This window comes from Vombatus ursinus, unplaced genomic scaffold (genome assembly GCF_900497805.2).
Source record: "Vombatus ursinus unplaced genomic scaffold, bare-nosed wombat genome assembly UNPS02015255.1, whole genome shotgun sequence".
In the NCBI taxonomy this organism is placed as follows: Eukaryota; Metazoa; Chordata; class Mammalia; order Diprotodontia; family Vombatidae; genus Vombatus; species Vombatus ursinus.
In genome coordinates, this window is record NW_020955033.1 from 30,610,220 (window position 1) to 30,630,296 (window position 20,077).

General features: G+C 37.1%; 1 protein-coding gene across 6 annotated transcripts in view; it reads right to left on the reverse strand.

Annotated features, from left to right (window-relative positions):
• LOC114031836 (disks large-associated protein 1) overlaps window positions 1-20,077 on the reverse strand; it is a 411,078-nt gene that overhangs the window by 308,721 nt on the left and 82,280 nt on the right. For all 6 annotated transcript variants that reach the window (XM_027846987.1, XM_027846986.1, XM_027846991.1 and 3 more), the window contains exon 2: window positions 8,840-9,057. In XM_027846987.1, coding sequence (XP_027702788.1) covers window positions 8,840-9,057 — 218 coding nt within the window. The remainder of the gene's footprint in view (window positions 1-8,839; window positions 9,058-20,077) is intronic.

A 20,077-nucleotide genomic window follows, 5' to 3' on the forward strand; every position in this document is an offset into this window, starting at 1 on the left:
TCTTTACAGGCTAAACTATTGGGTTGAATCTAATGAGATGAGTTTAACAAGGTTAAAAAAGTCAGCCTCACAATAAATATTAGGAAGTCTTGACTAGAGAGCAGAACAACTGAAAAAGATCTGGGGGTTTTAATGGACTGCATGCTCAATATAAGTCAACTGTGATACAACATCCAAAAAAGTCAACCTTATACTGACTGAAGAAAGTCACATTGTCCAACCCAGGGAAGTGAGAATTCCATTGTATTCTGCCCTAGTCAGACGAAACCTAGAGTATAGTGTTCAGTACTGGTGCCACATTTAAGCAAGGGCACTGATAACCTTGGAGAATGTCCAGAGGAAAGAAATCAGGATGGTGAAGGTCCTCAAGATCATGACATTTGAGGATTGGTTGATGGAATTGAGGAGATTTAGCCTAGAAAAGAGAATTGGGGATGGGGGGTGATAATTATCTTGAAGTAGGTGAAGGGAAGGATCATCACGTGTATGACTTATTATACTTTGCCCCAGAGGCAGAATAAGGAATAATGCTTAAAAGATACAAAAGAGCAGATTGAATTAAGGAAAAACTTCCCAACATTTAGAGCTATTCAAAAGTGGAATGGGCTGCCTCAGGAGGCATTGTATTCCCTGTCCTCCTTTCCCTTCTCCTCACTGGAGGAAAACTCATGTGGGGCTACATGGCTTCTGAAGCTCTTTCCAATTGGGAGATTCTGTTATTAAGTATTGCAATAGGTTCCTAATTTGTTTCCCTGCCTCAGGTTTCTCTCTCCTCACACATCCTCCACACAGCTGCCAAAATGAATTTCCTAAAGCACAGGTCTGATCATATCACCTCCCTACTCAGTAAATTGCAGTGGTTCACTTTTACTGCTAGGATCAATATTTGGTATTTAAAACTCTTCACAAGCTGTCCTTTTATACCTTAATCTGTGCAATGCACTCTCTAGTCCCTCAGTACTAGCCTATTTTCTGTTCTGTGATTTATTATGTACTTATTAAATCCTAGCAGTTATAATAAATGCTGGGGATACAACGAAGAAAGAAGCAAAACACTTTCTGCCCTCAAGAAGCTTACATTTTAATGGGGGAGACAACATGTACAAGATAAATACATAGTAGATGAAAGGAAACCTTAAAAGGAAAGACACTAACAACTTAGAAGAACAGGAAAGATCTGTAGAATGTGGCATTGAGTCTTGAAGAAAACCTTCAATTCTAAGACACAGAGATGAAGAGGAGTTCATTTCAGGCATGGAGGATATTCTGGGAAAAAGTTAAAGAAGAGAAAGTGGGCTGGAAGGGGTCTTAGAGAGTATCTAGTCCAACTCATTCAATGTACAGATGGGTAAATTGAGGACCAGATAGATTAAATGACTTGCCTAGGATCACACAGATAGTAAGTAGTATGATGGGATTTCAACCCAGATTCTCTTCCCTCATCAGACTCAGAATAGATTGCTGTTTTCTCTTTTACTCCTAAGTTGTCCTAACCCTCCTCTAGAGGACTTAGTCCTTTCTTGCTAGGTCTCCCCAGAGCTACAACTAGGAATTTTTGTGCCTAAGGGAAGGGGTGAAGAAGCTTACCTGAGGTGCAGCTGCCTTTGGGAAGGAAGCATGCATTAGGACAGTGGATGTTTTACTCACAGTCCAAGTCAGAACTGTCTCATCCTGACACTGACCCCTCAGTTCTAAGTCAGAACTGTTATCTTCTTAAAAGATTGATTGGGAGAGTATTCCTACTGATCTTGCCACTCACAGAAATCTTACAAATCTCTCTTTTCTGGGCACAGCTCTGATGAGCTGCACACCCCTGCTTCACCTGTTATCCAGCTTTCTGTCTGTCTGTTTCTTTTTCCTCCAATGGCAATGCCAGGCAACATCAATCAGTTCACTAGGCAGTCTGACTTCTGTTTCCTATTCTTTTGGCCACTTCCCATCTCATCCTTCTGAAACTTCCCATTTCTACCAAAGCAAATATATTTCAATTTATAAGCCATTTCTTTCTTTCTTTTTTTTTTAGAGGCACAGACTGGGTTTCTATTTGCACACTGGGCATTCATGCCTTTCAAGCAGGTGGAATCCAGTCAGTCCTAGCTCATTATAAGAGTGATTTTGTAATTCCTAAATTGCATTGCAATCATTCCTACCCTATAAAAATCAAGGTTCTCCCAAATTTCACATATATTACAATCAGAATCATTCAATTTCAGAGTCAGAAAGGGTATCTTTGAGGGACAGTTTTTTTTTTCTATAGGTGCTGTAGTATTGAGGGATGACTTTTTTGGGGGGGGGAAGCATTTGAAATCATATGAATAAGCTGCTTGTTCTACGTATTATTAAGCTGTTATTTTTTCTAGAAAAATAGAAGAAGTTTTGGTTTATAGCTGAGAAAAAATATGACACTTTTCCTTTATTTAAATTCTTCACCTTTTGTAGCAGATGGTACAGGGGCTGTAGCTAGAGTTGAGTTGGAAACTTTGTCCATAAATTCCAAAACATGGATAATGTCCCTGGAGACTTAAACAGAAATCTGTAGTTTCAATGATGACCTTTAATTTTTTTTGCTAATATCATGTGACATGTGCAACTTAACGAAAGGGGGGGAGGAAGGGGGGGAGTAGGAGGCATTAGGATGAAGTATCAGAGAAAATAGAAAAGACATTTCACCAAACCTAAGATCAAGATGGACAAAAAGTGGCACCCTTTCCTATCATGCACTTTCCCTCCCTCTTCTCTTTCTGGGAAAGAGAAGGAGCATGAGGAACAGTAGGTGGGTAGGAGGGAAAGCGTGGCATGTGAAGATCAGTAGAGGATATGGTGTCTCAAAAGAGAGAAAGAAGAAAAACCCACACAAAGATGAAAATCATCCACTTCAACTTATTTCATTTTGCAGATGAAGAAACTGAGGCCCAGAGAGATTGTTATCTGTTTGAAGACAGAGTTATTAGTGGCTCCTCTTCAAATAATCTAGGATTCAATTGGTGTGAGTACTCATAACAAACATTTTGGTATCTGGTTTAATGATTTGCATTGGTTAAAAAAATCATTACCCAGTCAACATCGTTTTGGTTATGAGCCTTTCTCTGACCTTACCTAGGCTGGTCTTAGGCCTTTCAAATTTGATAGGACCTGCCAAAGTTTGTGTTCTCTTGGCATAGCCTTTGAGAATGCAAAGAATTCATGCCATGATGAGGCTAATTGGCTAACAGATTGTTACAGCTGGAAGGAAATTTAGTAAACCTTGAATATATGCCTTACATTTTATAGATAGTGAAACAAAAACCCAGAGTAGTATCATAAATCCAAGGGAAAAAGATGCTGGTAGTCACTGGGCATGGATTAAGAGCATTAATGGACTTGAGAATTAAGTAGGACAAATTTACTTCAACAATGCAGAGACTATTTGGAGGCACATTGGTAAACGCTATATTATTCAAGGTCTAATTTCCCAGAGACGTAGGCATAACTACCAATAAAAAACTCAAAAAAGGGATGATTCCTTTCTGTCAAAGTTAAAAGAACTTTTAAAACCTAAAATGTTACAGAAAATGAACCTACAGGAACTGTTTTCACTTAGGGGTTGGAGATAGAGGAAGAAACAGTATAAATCAAATTTCCTTGAGGGCAGGGTCTATTTTCCATTTTTCGTCTTTGCATACGCAATGCCTAGCACTTAGTAGGTGCTTAATAAGTATTTGTTAAATTGAATTGAAGGGGAAGAAGCCTAGAAGACTTATTTGCTTAAGCTCAGGACTACCTCAGGAATTTCAGAGCTCTGATTTCATCCCAGTGGAAATGATTTCATGATAAGATTCAATAAGCAGATTCATAGAGCTGTCAGGGCCCCAAATCTTCATCATCTGGTCACCACTGTTCTGGTTACAACATTCGTGATGAGCAGTGCCAATTTTGAGTGTTCATATCTATAGCATAATCTGCATTCCATTCTCATATACTCCTTATGCATCTCCTAAATTTGTGAATGAATTGCAGTAGAAATATTTAATATAATACCATAGGCTATCGGTTAACTGAAGATTTTGATTTTGAATTCACAGTACTCCAATGATTCTTCGCTCACTCTTCTCCATTAAAAAAATATTATTTGAAGGTAAAATTTGGATATATTTTGATTTATCAGGGTAACAGAGGAGTGGGACTTGGTACAATGGAAAAGACTTCAGCTCTGGAGTCCAAGGACTTGGGTTTAAATCTTATCTCTGATACTTATTAGCAGTGTGACTTTGTTTAAGTCACTTAACCTTCCTTTGTCTCAGTTTCCTCATCTATAAAATAAGGAGGTTTGAATAGATGGATTCTGAAGTTCGTTCTTGCTCTAAAATGATCCTCAAAGAAAAAGGAAAAAGACACAAAAACATTGATAGCAGCTCTCTGTGGCGCAAAGAAGTGGAAACTAAGGGACTTTCCATCAACTGGGGAATAGCTGAACAAATGATGGCGTATGAACGTAAGGGAATAATATATACTATAAGAAATGATGACTGGGTTAATATCAGAGAAATCTGGGAAGTCATATGAACCTGATGCAGGGTGAAGTGAGCACAATTTATACAGTAACAGTAATACGTTGTAAAGACAAATAACTTTGAAAGACTTAAAAAACCAATCAGTGGAGTAAGAGAAATGATTATTTCTCTGTTATGTTAATAGCCGATTATTAAAATTGGGGGGATTCCAGCTTTTCCCCCCTGTCCTATTTCCTTGTCTAATCTCTCAAGGACTGGCCTGATGGAAGATGGGATTAACATTCTCCCCATTCTGGGAATTGCTACTCCACTCAAAGAGATCAGATTTCTAATCTAAGGTGAAAATCCCTTCTGCTCAGGCTTTGTACATACATTTTCTTTGTAGCACATAAATATGTATGTAGTATATAGTATTCTTTGTAGTAAATGACACAAAGTTCAGGTCAAGCCCTTCATTGTAATATTCATTTTCTCATTAATTGTTAACCAATCAGAGTTTATTGCCATTCGCAAGAGCACCTCTCTTCCAATAGCCATGAGCCTGAGGTCATGATTGTCTTTGATCTAAGAGAGAGATGGTCAATAAAATGCTGGCATTTTAATAAAATGTTTAAATTACCCAGAAATTATGTCTCTTGAACCTTTTTGATCACCATAGTAGTGAACAAACATGATTCCAGAGCACAAATGAGGAAGGCATGTTATCTACTTCCTACTGGAGAAGTGACTTAAGACATAGAATGAGACATACATTTTTGGACATGGTCAATAAAGGAATTAGTTTTGCTTGACTAGGCATATTTGTTACAGTTTTTTTTTAATGGGGAAGGTGAGAGGGAGAGAAAATAAACACAGTACTTGTTAATTGAAAAAAAAAGGCCTAAAATCCTATGAAACAGTCCTAGTTATGGAAGAAATCTTTTATTCGGCTTTTCAGTAGGCAGTGACACAGGTATCATAGTCTAGAGTATCTCTCTGGGTGGCTGAAATTCTAATATTAAAGATTCATGTTTTTGGAGGGGTGTTAAAGAATTTCCTATTAAAATAGAAAGACCTCATGGGAAAATTAATGCATTAAACCACTATCAGTTATTAAATGAGTATCAGGGAATTAGTTGACACATAGTTGAGGTCTAACAAATATGTTTATTCTATAGCCTTTGGAAAATAGACAAAGAAAAAAGAAAGGGGGAAAAATTAAAGACATCTAATAATACTGTCTCCTCAATATTTGATAGGAAACAGGAGTCAAAGACCTTAAAAGTTGCCCCAATCCCACTTTAACTAATTTTAGTTATCATGGTTGAATAAACTCTGAGTCATTAAAGCTGTGAATTGTTGAGGAGGAAGGAGGAAAAAAAGTTGACTTAAATGTCAGATAAGTAGGAATATAAATATAGTCTTCTCTTTGGGGAAATGGCAATTCCTTAGTTATGGAGATCTTTTTCTCATGAGGTACTAACCACATCAAACTTGTATAGGAATAATTATTTTCAGTCAAAACATCAGTAGGAAAGAAATCCCATAAAATTGGTGATGGTCAGAATTTTTGTACTTGTAGAATGCACTTAATCATTGGTATATACTTTTATTGTACTTTGTAATTTGCAAATTATGTTAGAAATGTTTACTATATTACATAGGAGAGATAAGTTGTATACAAAGACACATTAAATGGTCCTGACCAAAACTATTAAGGTGATTTCAGAGGCTAAGGTCAAGAGTTAGGGAATAAGAGATAAGGTACTGGCAAACAGGAAATATTTAAAAGGAAATTAGATTAAAAGGTAGGACATCTATTTTGCCGACCTGAATCTCCCAGGAAATAATTGTGTGATCTTGAGCAACTCATGACTTAGTGGACTAGATCTCAATTTCCTTACATATAAAATGAGAGGGTTAGACTAGAAAGGTAATGTGTCTTAGTAGAAAGAACCCTAGACTTAGATTCAGGAGAGAATTGGGTTTAAATTTGATCTCTTAACCTTTCTAGTTGTGCTACTATGGACAGATCCCTTATCTTCTGTCAATCTCTTTCCTTTTCTCTAATATGCTCTTTTCACTATACTAAGTTGCTTTTCTCGAAGGATAGTTCTTAGTATCTAGATCAATTTTGATCTGATTTTGTGCCTCATGCTCTAGTCTAAAGGATTCACTGGAGCATTTGACCCAACAAAAAGCACTGAGAAGTGGTGCTTAATCTATATCAATTGAAATCCTGTCTTTCAAGGCCTATCTCAAAAGCTACCTCATCCACAAAACTTTCCCTAGTTCTGTCCTCTGCCTCAGTGAGAAGCAATCTCTTCAACCACCAACTATTTGTAGTGTTTTATGTGTTTCTTAATGTACTTATTTTATTCTATCTTGTATTATAGTTAGTGGTGTCTTGCCTTATCTCCCTTGTTAGATTATTATTTCTTTGAGAGCAGGGGCTGGGTCTCACTTGCTGTACTTTTTGATAGAGTGAGGGCTTAATAATTGTTTTTTGGTTGTTAGATATTAATGAGAGCCTTATAGAATGTGAGCTCTGGATTTAATAATGATAATAGTTGGCATTTATGTTGCTGCTTTTTGGTTTACAAAATACTTTACCTACATTATTTCATTTGATAGGAAAGGAAAGGAAAGGATCCCAGGCCTGAAAGTTCATTTAGTCCAACCCCGTCACTGAGAAGCCTATGGTAGTTATGATTTACTCAAAGCCTTCTCTCATGTCCTTTGTTCTGCTCTTGCTTTCTGGGGACAGTATCTTGCTTCTTGTGAATGAACCATTAGTGACTCAAATAGTGGGAACTTTTATCCAGAAAGAAGGGGAAGGCTTGCTGGTGGGGGTCTTTCACATTTCTCATATCAGTTAATTTCAGCTGACCTGGTCAGGGTAGGTAGCATGTGTTATTTGTGTCTCTGCCTAGGTGTACACATTTGAAGAGAATGGTTTGTGGGCATCTTTTGTTCAAGGGGCACTCAGCCTTCAGTGATAATACAGATGAAGAGGAAACTATAAGCCATGAGAATAGAAAATAATCTTCCCTTTCTGTTGTCTGCTTATGATTGTCAGAGATGAAAAACACATGACTAGGATGATCTGAAGTCAGTTTCAGCTTTCTGTCCCCTGCAGGGGACTTTCCTGACTATTTTTTTAAAAATTTAACCAATACTAAGTTTTGCTTCTTAAATGTCATAGCCTACAGCTAACTATTTTTTAAAAAGCATTTTCAGCTAGTTCTCTTGTCTATTTTTTTTCTCTTGCTTTGGCTACTGGTCAAGTTTTTATTAAACTTTCTTCTCCAATGTAGAGCATGATATTTTCCCACAATGCTGCATCAAAACCACTTTTCTGTGTAATTTTTAAAAATGCTACTTTTTGCAACATGTTTTTCATATTATAATGAAATTTCTCCTCTGCATTCAGTGGATAACATATTCAACACCCAATCAAACTTCTGATTTAATCCCACCAAGTTTTCTTCCAAGTTGAATCAAATCTTGCTTAGAATAATAGGATTTTGAATAGTTGCATTTTCACTATTGTTCTCCATTTGTATCAAGTACAACTGACATGAGTGCCACTTTTAACTGGATTTTTGAAAACAAAAAAAACCCTACTTTTGAATATGGAAAAAAAAATACATTTTTCTGCCAAGTGACAAACTTGAGGAATACACTTTAAGAACTTTCAAATCTCTTTCAATTACTAAAACAACCACTACCTTATTTAAGATCCTCCTGAATAATCACATTTTTGTAATTAACTGAAATTCTCAAGGAATCTTGAAGATGCAGACTTAATGGCAGAACCAATTTAGAGACTGGAAATATTTTGATTCTTTTGGTCACCTTGACATTTTATGTCTTTTCAAGAATTTTTAAAAATTCAAGCCTTTTGAGAGAGTATCCAGTCTATGTTTTTGAAACACACACCGCTGTTCATGGAATCCATCCAGCCAGAGGCAGGAATGCATGAACACTGTAGCCTATCTTGTCCTTTCAAGAAGGAGAAGAAATAGAATAAATATCCAAATGTGGATCCTCACTTTCCCTTTATTATTTTTATTTCTGATAATAAAGCATCTGACAAAAAATTCAAGCCCTTCTTTTTGAATGTTAATGACTCATAATATATTATCTGGATAGGACTTGCCCTTGAAGATACCAGGATAAACATGAAATCAGACCCAGGGAAAGGAAAAATGGTTAAGTACATCATACTACCATTTAACATGCCATCACTTTTCCCATCTCTCCTTATTCCCTTTTCTCTTCCACCAAGTATTTTGAATCCAGAATTCCTACAACAGCTGGTACCAGACTGACTTGTATTATGTGAGTTAAGGGTTATGTCATCTTACTTGAGTGTGGTGAGTTCTGTAAGAGATGGCTGTGTAGCCTTGAGATAGCTCTCTCTTCTGGCTGCAATCTTTGGGGAAGGTTTGGGACTGGTATCTGAGTCCCCACTGTCTTCATCCCCCATTGCCTTGATGTAACTGCCACTGCGCATTCTTCGGCAAGGGATCTCATCATCTTTGCCTCCACGAGGGGTATACCCAGTCCATTCATCTTGAGGAACCTAGTTAAATACAAATGAACACAATTGATCACTTATAAGGCTTTCTCTTATTAGTTTTTTTTTTAGCTTTTTTTTTATCTGAAGGAGAGGAGGAAAGACTTGTTTTTGGTAGGATTTTGGTAGGAATTACCAAAAGAGAGTTTCATCCTTGAGCACAAATATTTGGGAGAGTTCAAACACTTACAATATATTAGCTATGACAGGTTTGATAAAAACTTCAAAACACAAGCATATATATACATGCTTGTGCAAACATTCCACATGCCTTAGTTTTTAAATCTCAAGTGTTTTAAGAAAAAAATTAAGTCATATAATTTTGACTCATTTGTACCAGCCTTTTATCTATTTAACACAAGTCACAGTGGTGGTATAACATATTCAGCACAGGAAATAAAGTCATCTCTGAGGATGGTGGTTACCTTTGAATTCTCCATGCATTTAGATTTAAGAGCCACTTAGTATTTAAGAAGGTTTTCCATGGCATTTCCCTTGTCCAATTCCTAACTATTTTTATCTCTATTTTTCTCCTTCCTTTTGCTATTAAACTTGGATTCAAACCCCCACTTCTGATACCTATTACTCAGGTGACCTTGGACAAGTCACTCAGTCTCCCTAGGCTTCAGTTTCCTTTTCTGTAAAATAAGGGAAATGGATTAGAACTAGATAGTCTCTGAGGTCCCTTTCACCATCAGTCCTATGTCCCCACTGAGCCTGTAGTTGACCCCAGTTTCCTCTCTTTCCTGTGCAACCATTCTCTGAATCCTTGTGTTTGCCTCCATCACTGTAACTAATTTCTGGAAGGTCACTGTTGAACTTCTTAACGTACCCAATGGCCTTAGTTCTTAACCTTCTTTACTTCCCTGTGGCATTTGACATTCTTTTTTGAAATAAGCATTCAAGGGTATTCCGATAAATGTTTAACTGGCTCTCTCAAAAAAAAGCATATGCGATACACTATTAAGGTTAATCTGTATTATTATAATTTTCTTCATTCTAGACAATCAACAAAACAATAAATAAAATCCTGATTTGAAGGATTTTCCAAGTTCAAAAGCATAAATGCTCACACTGAAAATTTAACAATCAACTCTTGCAATCCCTGAGCCAGTTCCCACTGGCTCTAGCATACCCCCTTTATGTATTATGCATTGAACATTTTTCATTCTTTGGCTTCCATTTCAAAGAATTTTTCTTTTTATGTTCCATTCTCTGTGGATTATTCCTTCTTCCTTATTATCTTTGCTGTCTACAGTTATTCTTCTTTTTTCCTAAATAGTGGGGGTCCCTCAAAGCTTTGTCCTTAGCTCACTGATTTTAAATTTCTAAAATTTTTTTTTTGCTGAACTCATTCACTATCCTGGCGTCTGTCACCTTCTCTATTATATTAACCCTGAAATCCACATAGAAACATTGACCAGAGTTATATGGGGGTTTAGTTGTTAACTGGTTCAAACTTCTACTTAATACAGAAAACCACATCACAATATCCCAGAGAGATGGTCATCCAAATGCTGAACACTTGCAGTGATGGGAAACACACATCCCACTCTGTTTTTTGACAGTTTTAATTATCATAATATTTTTCCTTATGTTGGGTGAAATTGCTTCCTATAACTTCCACTCATTGGTTCCAAAGTTATATTCTCTGGTACTGTGCAGAATTTAATGCCCTTTCCATATGACAGCCCTTCAAATAATTTGAAGACAGTAATGCTACCACCAAATTTTATCTTTTCCATGTTAAACATCTTCAATTCCTTCAATAATTCCTTATATGACATTTTTAGACTCTTCACCACCCCACTTGTCTTGCTGTGGGTTTTACAGTTTGTCAATGTACTACTTGAGATAAAGTATCTGGAATTAGACAATATTGTACCTGTGCAAGCCCGTGCAGAAGACAGTAGATTATCATATTGCTTGAGCTGGAAAATATACTATTTTTTCTTTTTCTTTTTTATAATTAATTAATTTATTTTTAGTTTTCAATATTCACTTCAATAAATTTTGCGTTTTAAATTTTCTCCCCCTCCTTCCCCTCCTCCCTCCCCAAGATGGCATGCAATCTGATATAGGCTCTACGTATATATTCCTATTAAAAGTATTTTCACATTGGTCATGTTGTAAAGAAGAATTAGAACCAATAGGAAGAAGCACAAGAAAGAAGAAACAAAACAAAAGAGAAGAAAAAAACCAAATAGTATGCTTCTATTTGCATTCAGACTCCAAAGTTCTTCTCTGGATGTGGATAGCTTGGAAAATATACTATTAGGACCATTTAAAATAATTTTTTGGGCATTTAAGTAAGACACTAAGCTCTGCAATCATGTAGTCCAACTTCCTCATTTTGCAGATGGGGAAACTCATGTTGAGAGAGGTCAAATGACTTGTCCAGGATAGCAAGTTACAGTATATTGAGGAGGATAGTTGCATATTAAGATTTAGAGGAGCCAAAAATCTTCCAGTAAAACTCTAGAAGTATACCAGAAGGAAGAGTGATAAAGACAATCCAACCATTTTGGAGAGCAATCTGGAATTATGCTTAAAGAGTTATTAAATTATCTATAGCTTTTGACCCAACAATACCACTATTTGGTCTATTTCCAAAGATTATTAGGGAAAAAGGTAAAGAACCTGTATGTTCTAAAATGTTTATAGCAGTTCTTTTCATAGTGGCAAAGAACCGGAAATTGCACGGAGGCCCATCAACTGGAGAATTGCTGAACAAGTTGTGGTATATGATTATGATGGAATGTTACTGTGCTATAAGAAATTACGAGCTCAATGATTTTAGAAAAATCTGGAGAGACTTGCATGCAACAATGAAGACAAAATTAGAAGAACCAAGAGAACATTGTATACAGTAATAGCAATATTGTTTTAAGAATGACTTTGAGTGAATAATTATTTTGTCTATTATAAATATCCAAATTAACTATAAGGGACATATGAAGAAAGACTCTATCTGCATCCAGAGAAAGAACTGATAAATGGAAGTATGTATATAACAATTTTACATATATATGCATGCATGAATGTATATATACACACATATGTAAATATATACATATATACACACATATATTATATACACACACACACACACACATATATGTACCAATTTGTCTCTAATGGTAGCTATCTCTAGGGTGTGCAAGGGGAGGGAATTAAAATAAGGAAAAAAAAGAAATTTAACTGATAATTTTGTTGTATATTTGAAAGGAATAGCAAGTTGTACATAGTAGATTTGCAGTTTCATGTGCAATCATCTTTTTTATTATACCATGTTATGGACATGCTTGTTTTATTCCACAAATTAAAAAGAAAAAAGAAAAGAAAATCAAAGAGAAACAGCTAAAAACTTCTCATTCCAGTCCAGAAGTACACAGAAAGAGTTATAGAATCCTACAAAACCTATGGGACAAACCAAGTCCTCTGATTCTAAATCTTTCTACACTATGGTGTTGCTTCTTATATTGTTCTGCCTCTCATGAATGGTTTTTATTCATGACTTCCTCCTATACTTGTGTAAAAGAATTGTGAACTCAATTGTACAATTTCACATTTATCTTGATTCTGCTATTCAAAACTCTCAACAATATGATTCAAACCTACATTTCTAGTTTCATTTCCTACAATTTCCTTTAATAGGCAGCTAGGTGGCTGAGTGGATAGAGCCCTGGGCCTGGAGTCAGGAAGACCTGAGTTCAAATCTCACCTCAGATACCTCATAGCTCTGTGGTCCTGGGTAAGTCACTTAATCCTGTTTACCTCAGTTTCTTCATCTGTAAAATGAGTTGAAGAAGGAAATAGCAAATCATTCCAATATCTTTGCCAAGAAAACCCCAAATGGGGTCATGGAGAGTTGGACAGAACTGAAATGTCTCTACAACAAATTTCCTTTAACATATTCTATAATACGGCCACACAAGATTGCCATCCAGATTCTGTTCTGTTCTGATCTCTCTTGTCCTGTACTTTTGTTCATACCACCTTCCATCCTGGGTACAGACTTCCTTCTCCATTTCCTTCTGTTTATCTCCCTCCTATCCTTCAATGCCCAAACCAGGTGTCATCTCCTCCATGAAGCCTTATCTGAACACCTCCCACCATTCTAAGCTAAAAATGGTCTCTTCCTCCTCAAATTTTTTTTCTAGCGCATTGCCTGGGTTTCTTCTTTGCTCATCACACCTCTCTTCTACAATGATTATTTATTTTCATGATTTCTTCATATGTATTGTAAGTTCCTAAAGAGCACAGTCTGTGTCATGTTCATTACTGCATCCTTAATACTGTGCTTTGCACATAGTAGGCACTTAATAAATGTCTGTTGAGTTGAATATATCCCTGTTCAGTTTAATCTTTCACTCCAGTTGCTCACTAATACTCTTCTCACATGTCTCCAGTTCCTTATAGGATGACCCAAATGGCATGTTCCACAAGTACAATTTAGACAGATTGGGTCCCTTGCCCAAGAAATAAAATGGAGTAGTAGACAGAAAACCTTGAATGACAGATGAATCTATGAGCCTATCCTCTGACATCAAAGGAATCCTACCAGCTCTTGTGAGCATTGTTGTTTAGCTTGTTTCTGACTGATTCATTCCAAAATACTCGGTGTTTGCTGACTCTAGATTGTCATATTTGAAGAAGACATCAATTCATTTTGCCGCTCTGAGTATAAAATGGTGCTGTTCCTTATTGTTGTTTCCCCTTGCACTCAGCCTGCTGTACTGGACAAGGCTAGTTTTCATGGAGTTACAATGTGTATTGCTTGCTTCTTAGAAAATAGGACAGCTGAGAAATTTAATGACCAGTGAAACATATTAGCTCATACATGCTTACATTTCACTTGTGTGTACAAATGGTTTGCATGTTACCAATACAACCTGGAGTAAGATTTAAGGAGTGTGGGTTGGTATTTCTGTTTCCATAGATTAAGAATCAGGTAAAAGCATCCTCCATCACCACAAACCCAACCCATCACCTTCCTTCCCAAACTGGCTACTGTTTCTAACTATTATTGCATTTTGGGCCATAGACCTATAATCATTTATGTTTTCCAGGCTAGAAACTTCAAGAATCGCCTCTGAATTTCCCTTTGCCTTCATTCACTATAAAGTCTGCTACCAAATCCTATTTTTCTCTTGGAAATTTTTTTTTCCGGGTTTATCCCTTTCTCTCCATTCCTGCTTGACATTCACCCATTTACATTAATCACTCAGTACATTACCAGGATTGCTGTAGCACTGCATAGTTTTTCTTGGATTCTTTTCTGAAAACATTTTATGGTACTTTGTCCTCTTTTATCAAATTCATCACATCTCTAGTTCCCTAACAAATTTCATTTACTTGCCATTTGTTGGATTATTTTGGTTATTTAGCATTTTTAAGCTGAAGGCAAATGAGAACCACCAGACCAACACAGCAAACATTTCTGAAAAGCATATAAACAGCAAAGTATTTGATCTTAACAAATTCAATTAAACTCCTAGAATCACAGAATGATAGTGTTAGAAGGAACTTCAGAGACCATCGATTCCAATTTGTACTTGAATGTGAATCACCTCTTTAGCAAACCCAACAACTAGTCATTGAGTCCCTACTTGATTTCTAATGAGGAAGAACCCAGCGCTTTTTGAGGCAAGTTATTTCACCTTTAGGAAACTCAAATTGTTAGGACAATTTCCCAAATGTCAAGACTAAATTTGCCTTTCTGCCACCTCCACATATCTCCTAGTTATGCCCTTCAGGGAAGGGAAACCTAACAGTCCTCCACATGACAGTACTTCAAATATTTGAAGAGAAGGCAGCTAGGTGGCCCAGTGGATAGAGCACTGGCCCTGAAGTCAGGAGGACCTGAGTTCAAATCTGACCACTTGATACTTACTAGCTGTGTGACCCTAGGCAAGTCACTTAACCCCAATTGCCTAAAAGAAAATATTTGAAGAGAGCCATCATTTTTTGACATTTAAAAAATTTTTTTGGTGAGGCAGTTGGGGTTAAGTGACTCGCCCAGGGTCACACAGCTAGTAAGTATGAAGTGATCAAGTATCTGAAGAGCCATCATTTTTCTCCCAAGGTCTTTTCTTCAGGCTTTGTTGTTGTTGTCATCATTGTTTAGTTATCAGTCACATGATTTCTTCTCTAGTGGATTAAGGCAAGCAGAAGTTAAATAACTTGCCCAGGGTCATGCAGCTAGTAAGTGTCTGAGGCCAGATTCGAACTCTTCCTGAGCCACCTAGCTGCCTCTGTGGCTTAAACATGCCCCATTCCTACAGATGATACAATATATTCTTCAGTCTTCTTACAATCTACTTTCCTTTTCTTGACAGTTTCTACCTTGTCTGTCTTTCTTAAAATATGGTGCCTAGAACTGAACACAGCATCCCACACGTGCTCTACACAGCACTTGTTGCCACCCTTGTTCTGGACACTCTTTTCATGCTTTGTGGGATAGCATTAACTTTTTGGCTGTCATGTTACATCCATCTACAGTTGTGTGTGTGTGTGTGTGTGTGTGTGTGTGGCAATTGGGGTTAATTGATTTGCCCAGAGTCACAGCTAGTGAGTGTTATGTGTCTGAGGTCATTTTTGAACTCAGGTCCTCCTGACTCCAGGGCTGGTGCTCTACACACTGTACCATCAAGCTGCCCCATTTGTAGTTTTCTTGAACTCCTGGATCATTTTTCACAAGAATTATTGACTAGTAATACCTCTTCAAAACCTGTATTCATGAAGAAGTTGATTTTTGCGCCCCAAATATGGTATTTTACATTTCCTCATGCTAAATTTCACCTTATTCAATAGAATTTATTCTATTATTTTTGGATATGGATTTTGCCAAGCTTTGTCAACTGAAACTTTGACAAACATACCATCTATGCTTTTATCAAATCAATTATGTAATTGTTGAATAGCTCAGAGTGAAGGAAAGATGTCTAGGGCACTACACTAGAGACCTCTTTCAAAGATTATATTGCTGCATTAATAAATACTCTTTGGGTCTAGTCATTCAACCTTTTTCATGTTTAGCAAACTATACTGTGATTTAACTCTTTTCTCCATATTATTCACAAGTATAATATAGTAAACTTTTTTGCATATTTAAAATGTAAGCATGCTATATAGTATTTAAAACAATCCCCTGATCAAAGAGTATAGTTAATATTTTAAAAATGAAATATGGTTAGTTTGGTATGACCTGTCTTTTCTCTGTCTTTGTGCTTACAAAATATACCCTTTGTAATATGTTCCAAACTTTTGCTGGAATAGATAGCAAGCTCACTGGTCTACAGTTTATAGACTCAAACTTCTTTCCTTTATTGAAAATTTGAGCAGTTATCCTTCTACATTCTCTAATATAGTTCACTAATTTGTCTTTGGTCCATTCTAATTTTCAGGGCACTCCATTCTTACTACCATCTGTTCTAAGCTATGAATTCTCTTTGCTATTCTTTCCTCCCTAGATGTTATTTCCTCTCTTGCTTAAATTCTTCTAGTTACTCTCTGGTCCTCATGGACATTAAGCTCTTTTCTCTGAGGCTTTGCTTAGATTTATTGTAGTGTTACTGTCTTCTGGGTACTTTTCCTGGGCTTCTTTCAGTCTATAACATTGAGTTCGTCGTTCTCTTCTCTTTACTCATATCTCTTGTCTCAGTTTCTGGATTAGGGTTTTTTGTGTTTGGGTAGGATCTGCTCCCTCTTGTACTCTTGGATGGTGTGGATGGACCCTGCTCAATCCTGGATGTGGTAGCAGAGACTAGGACCCACCTTCTGTAGGAATTCCTGAGTTTTAGCTCAGTCTCTTGGTAGCTTAACTTGGGCTTTGGCTTTGGTTCCTTCTTTGTGTCGTCCTTACAAAATTCTGAACTTGGAATTAGCTCCTTTCTTTGTTGTGACCTTTCTAGACCCTAGCCAGATGTTGTGGATTGTGCTGATAGCAAGTTTCCTGCAAGACTCCAGGTATTTTGCTCTCCATGTGTTCCCCTGGCCATTTATCTTGTTGTGGCTTGGGTATGGGCTGCCTAGGCCCCAAGCTGTCCAGTACTGGTCTGGCCTTGTTTCTGTTATGGTTCAGGCTTGGAATGTTTGGGCTTTGGGCTGTGCACAAGCTGCCTAGACAATGGTTTGGGTATAGACTGTCAAGGTCCTAGCTTGGCCTTGTTTCTTGCAACAGATGGAGAGTAGGCTGCACTGGCAATATGCTGGGCACTAGTCCGGCCCTGTTCCTGCTGTGGGTCTGCTTTGCTTGCATACTTTGCCTTCTACCTACTTGGCTTGTCTCATAGCTTTTGCAGGATTCTAGAAGTCTTTCAGTGTAGTTCTGGACTAGAAGGAGAAGTTTGAGCTGTTTCCTTTTTATTTTCTTTATCACTATTCCTTCTGGTACACTTTCAAAGTTTTCCTGCGAGATTTGGGCTCCTCTAGATCTCAATCTGCTGTCATCTTCCCCAAATCCTTTCTAATGCCTTTCGAAGATCACTGATAAGAACTAAGAAAATTACACCTGCAAATTCTTTTAGTAATCTAAGATGTAGTTAATATGGGCCTGCTGATTTGAACTCATTGGTTCTCTTCAATCCTGTTTATCAAATGAGGATTGCTTGAAGGAACTGGGGCTGTCTAGCCAGGAGAAGAGAAGACTCGGGGGGCCATGATATCTGCCTTCAAGTCTTTGAAGGGCTGTAGTATGGACGAAGAATTAGAATTTGACCTAGACTTAGAATTAGTTGCTGTGTACAGCTCCAGCCAGCAGAACTAAGACCAATGGTTGTAAACTTTAAAGAGCTAAATTTGACTTAATGTCAGGAAAACTTTCCTGATTAGAGCCGTGGAATCAACATTCTCTAGAGGTTATGGGTTCTCTCTTCTTGGAAACCTTCAAGCAAAAGTATTATAATCAGGGTTCTTCTTGGGCATGAGTTGGATTAGAACAGGCCTCTAAACATAGGGTCCATTGATCCCTAAGGGAGTCTATGGAGAGACTTCATGGGGGTCTATGAATTTGGAAAGGAAAAAGTACAACTTCCTTTTCACTAACTTCTAACTAAAATGCACCATTTCCTTCAATTATTAATATAGGCAACAAACATTATTATAACAACCTGTCAAAAGTATCCATCACACAAAAAGGTTAAGAATATCTGGACTAGATGATTCTCCAAACTTTCAAACTCTATGCTTCTATGATTCTGACTCATTGTATTTTCACTTACGTTGTTTTTCTACTTCCTGCTACCCATTTTGGTTCTATCCTTTCCAGTTTAAAGATCATTCTCTATTGAAGGGAGGAACATAGTTAAGAGTTAAGTAGTTTGGGCTTGTCACCATTACCACCATCCCATCCACCCTGAGCACTGGTCCTGTCCTTTCTTTGGCCCTTCCTTGCCTTTTCCATAAGTAAAAATCTCTTTTCTCTTGTCTTTAGTGCTCATTGTCAGCTCACTGTAGCCTGTGTTCCTGTCCCACTTCTTACTGGACCATTCTTTTCTTTTGTATCCATCCTCAGTTACCTATCCTACCTTCTATCTTACGTCTTTAGAATCTGAGTTTGTTGATGAATTTTATGTACATCACAGTTTTTTCTTTTTTTGGGAAGTCCCTCTTTTTCTTCTCCAGAGGAGTCATTTCTGTTTGAGTCTTTAGAATTTGTCCTTCTTGGGCTCACTTCCCTTTCAAAATATTAAGCTTTGCTTTGAACTCTTTGAAATCTGTTCTTCCAAAATTGAACATGCATGTTAGACTATATAGAGTTTTCCTCTTCCCTATCGTGGTCTCTATGACAAAGTGGTCACTTACCCCCAAAGTTCCTATAATTTTAACTTCAGCACACAGGCACTGAGCATCTGTAATATGCAAGGTCATAGGAACATGATACAGGAGCCTGGCTTTAGAGCTAGAAAGGATTTTACAACCTATTCTGTCTAATCCCTTCAATTTTACAGATGCAAAAAGTGAGGCAGATGAGATGAAGATTTGCCTAGGATCAGAGATATAGTAAAACAAAGAGCTGGGATTGAAATTTGGGTCCTCTCACTCCAAATCCACTGAATTTCCAAGAGTTTCTCAACTTTGACTTACTTTAGGTGGAAAAATGATCATTTTCAGAGTAGATATTTTGCTTAACAGATGCATTCTTAAAATGAATGTTGAGGGCCTTGAAAAACTCATACACTATTACATGCTTCCCTGCTCTCAGAGTCAACTGGCAGCTCCTTATCATGGCTTTGATGTTTGCCAGAGAAAGATGACATCAGTAATGAAAGTATGGAAAATTCTGTCAAAATGATGATGAAATCACTGGAAATCTGTTTTAAAATATTGCTAAATTTTCTTCTAAGATGTTTGAAAGTGGAATTGTAGTGTAGTTGGCCTTGTAATTGGAAACAGGCAATTGCAGAGAAACAGAGAAAATTGCAAGCATTAGTGGTTATTATCCAGACCAACAGTGAGATGATGGATTTGTACATGTTACTACTGTATGCAAATTTTAAGTTAACAGTTGCTAGACATCTGTTTAGGGAAAATATATTTCTAGAAGGCAGAAGGAGAACAATTCTCCCTTCTGATTAAAAAGGCAGTAGTTTAAATCTTTAAATGCAGGGATATAAGGCTGCTAGTTTCTGTCTTTCAATCTCTTCTTTAGCAGTATGGAGAGAGAAGGCTCAGGGCAATTGAAGCAACAATAAATCTAACTGATCTGCAGACTACAACATAGGGGAAGTCCATCCCTTCAGTGAATTCTAAAAACCTCAAATGGTATGGAATAAGCTGTTCAAGGCTATGAGGGAGGAAAGCTTCAGCAGATGGGAAAAACAGCCTACAGGTTGAATGATGCCAAGTTGATCTGAAGTACTGAAGACCTATGCCATCCTTAGAAGATATTTACCTACAAGATAAGGTTTTGGAATGAGTTAAAAGAAAGCATACTCATCATATCTGTGTATGACACCAGATTAGAATAATCTGTAATTGATAGTGGTTCAAAAACTCTAATTCAATTTAAAAAAACATTGAT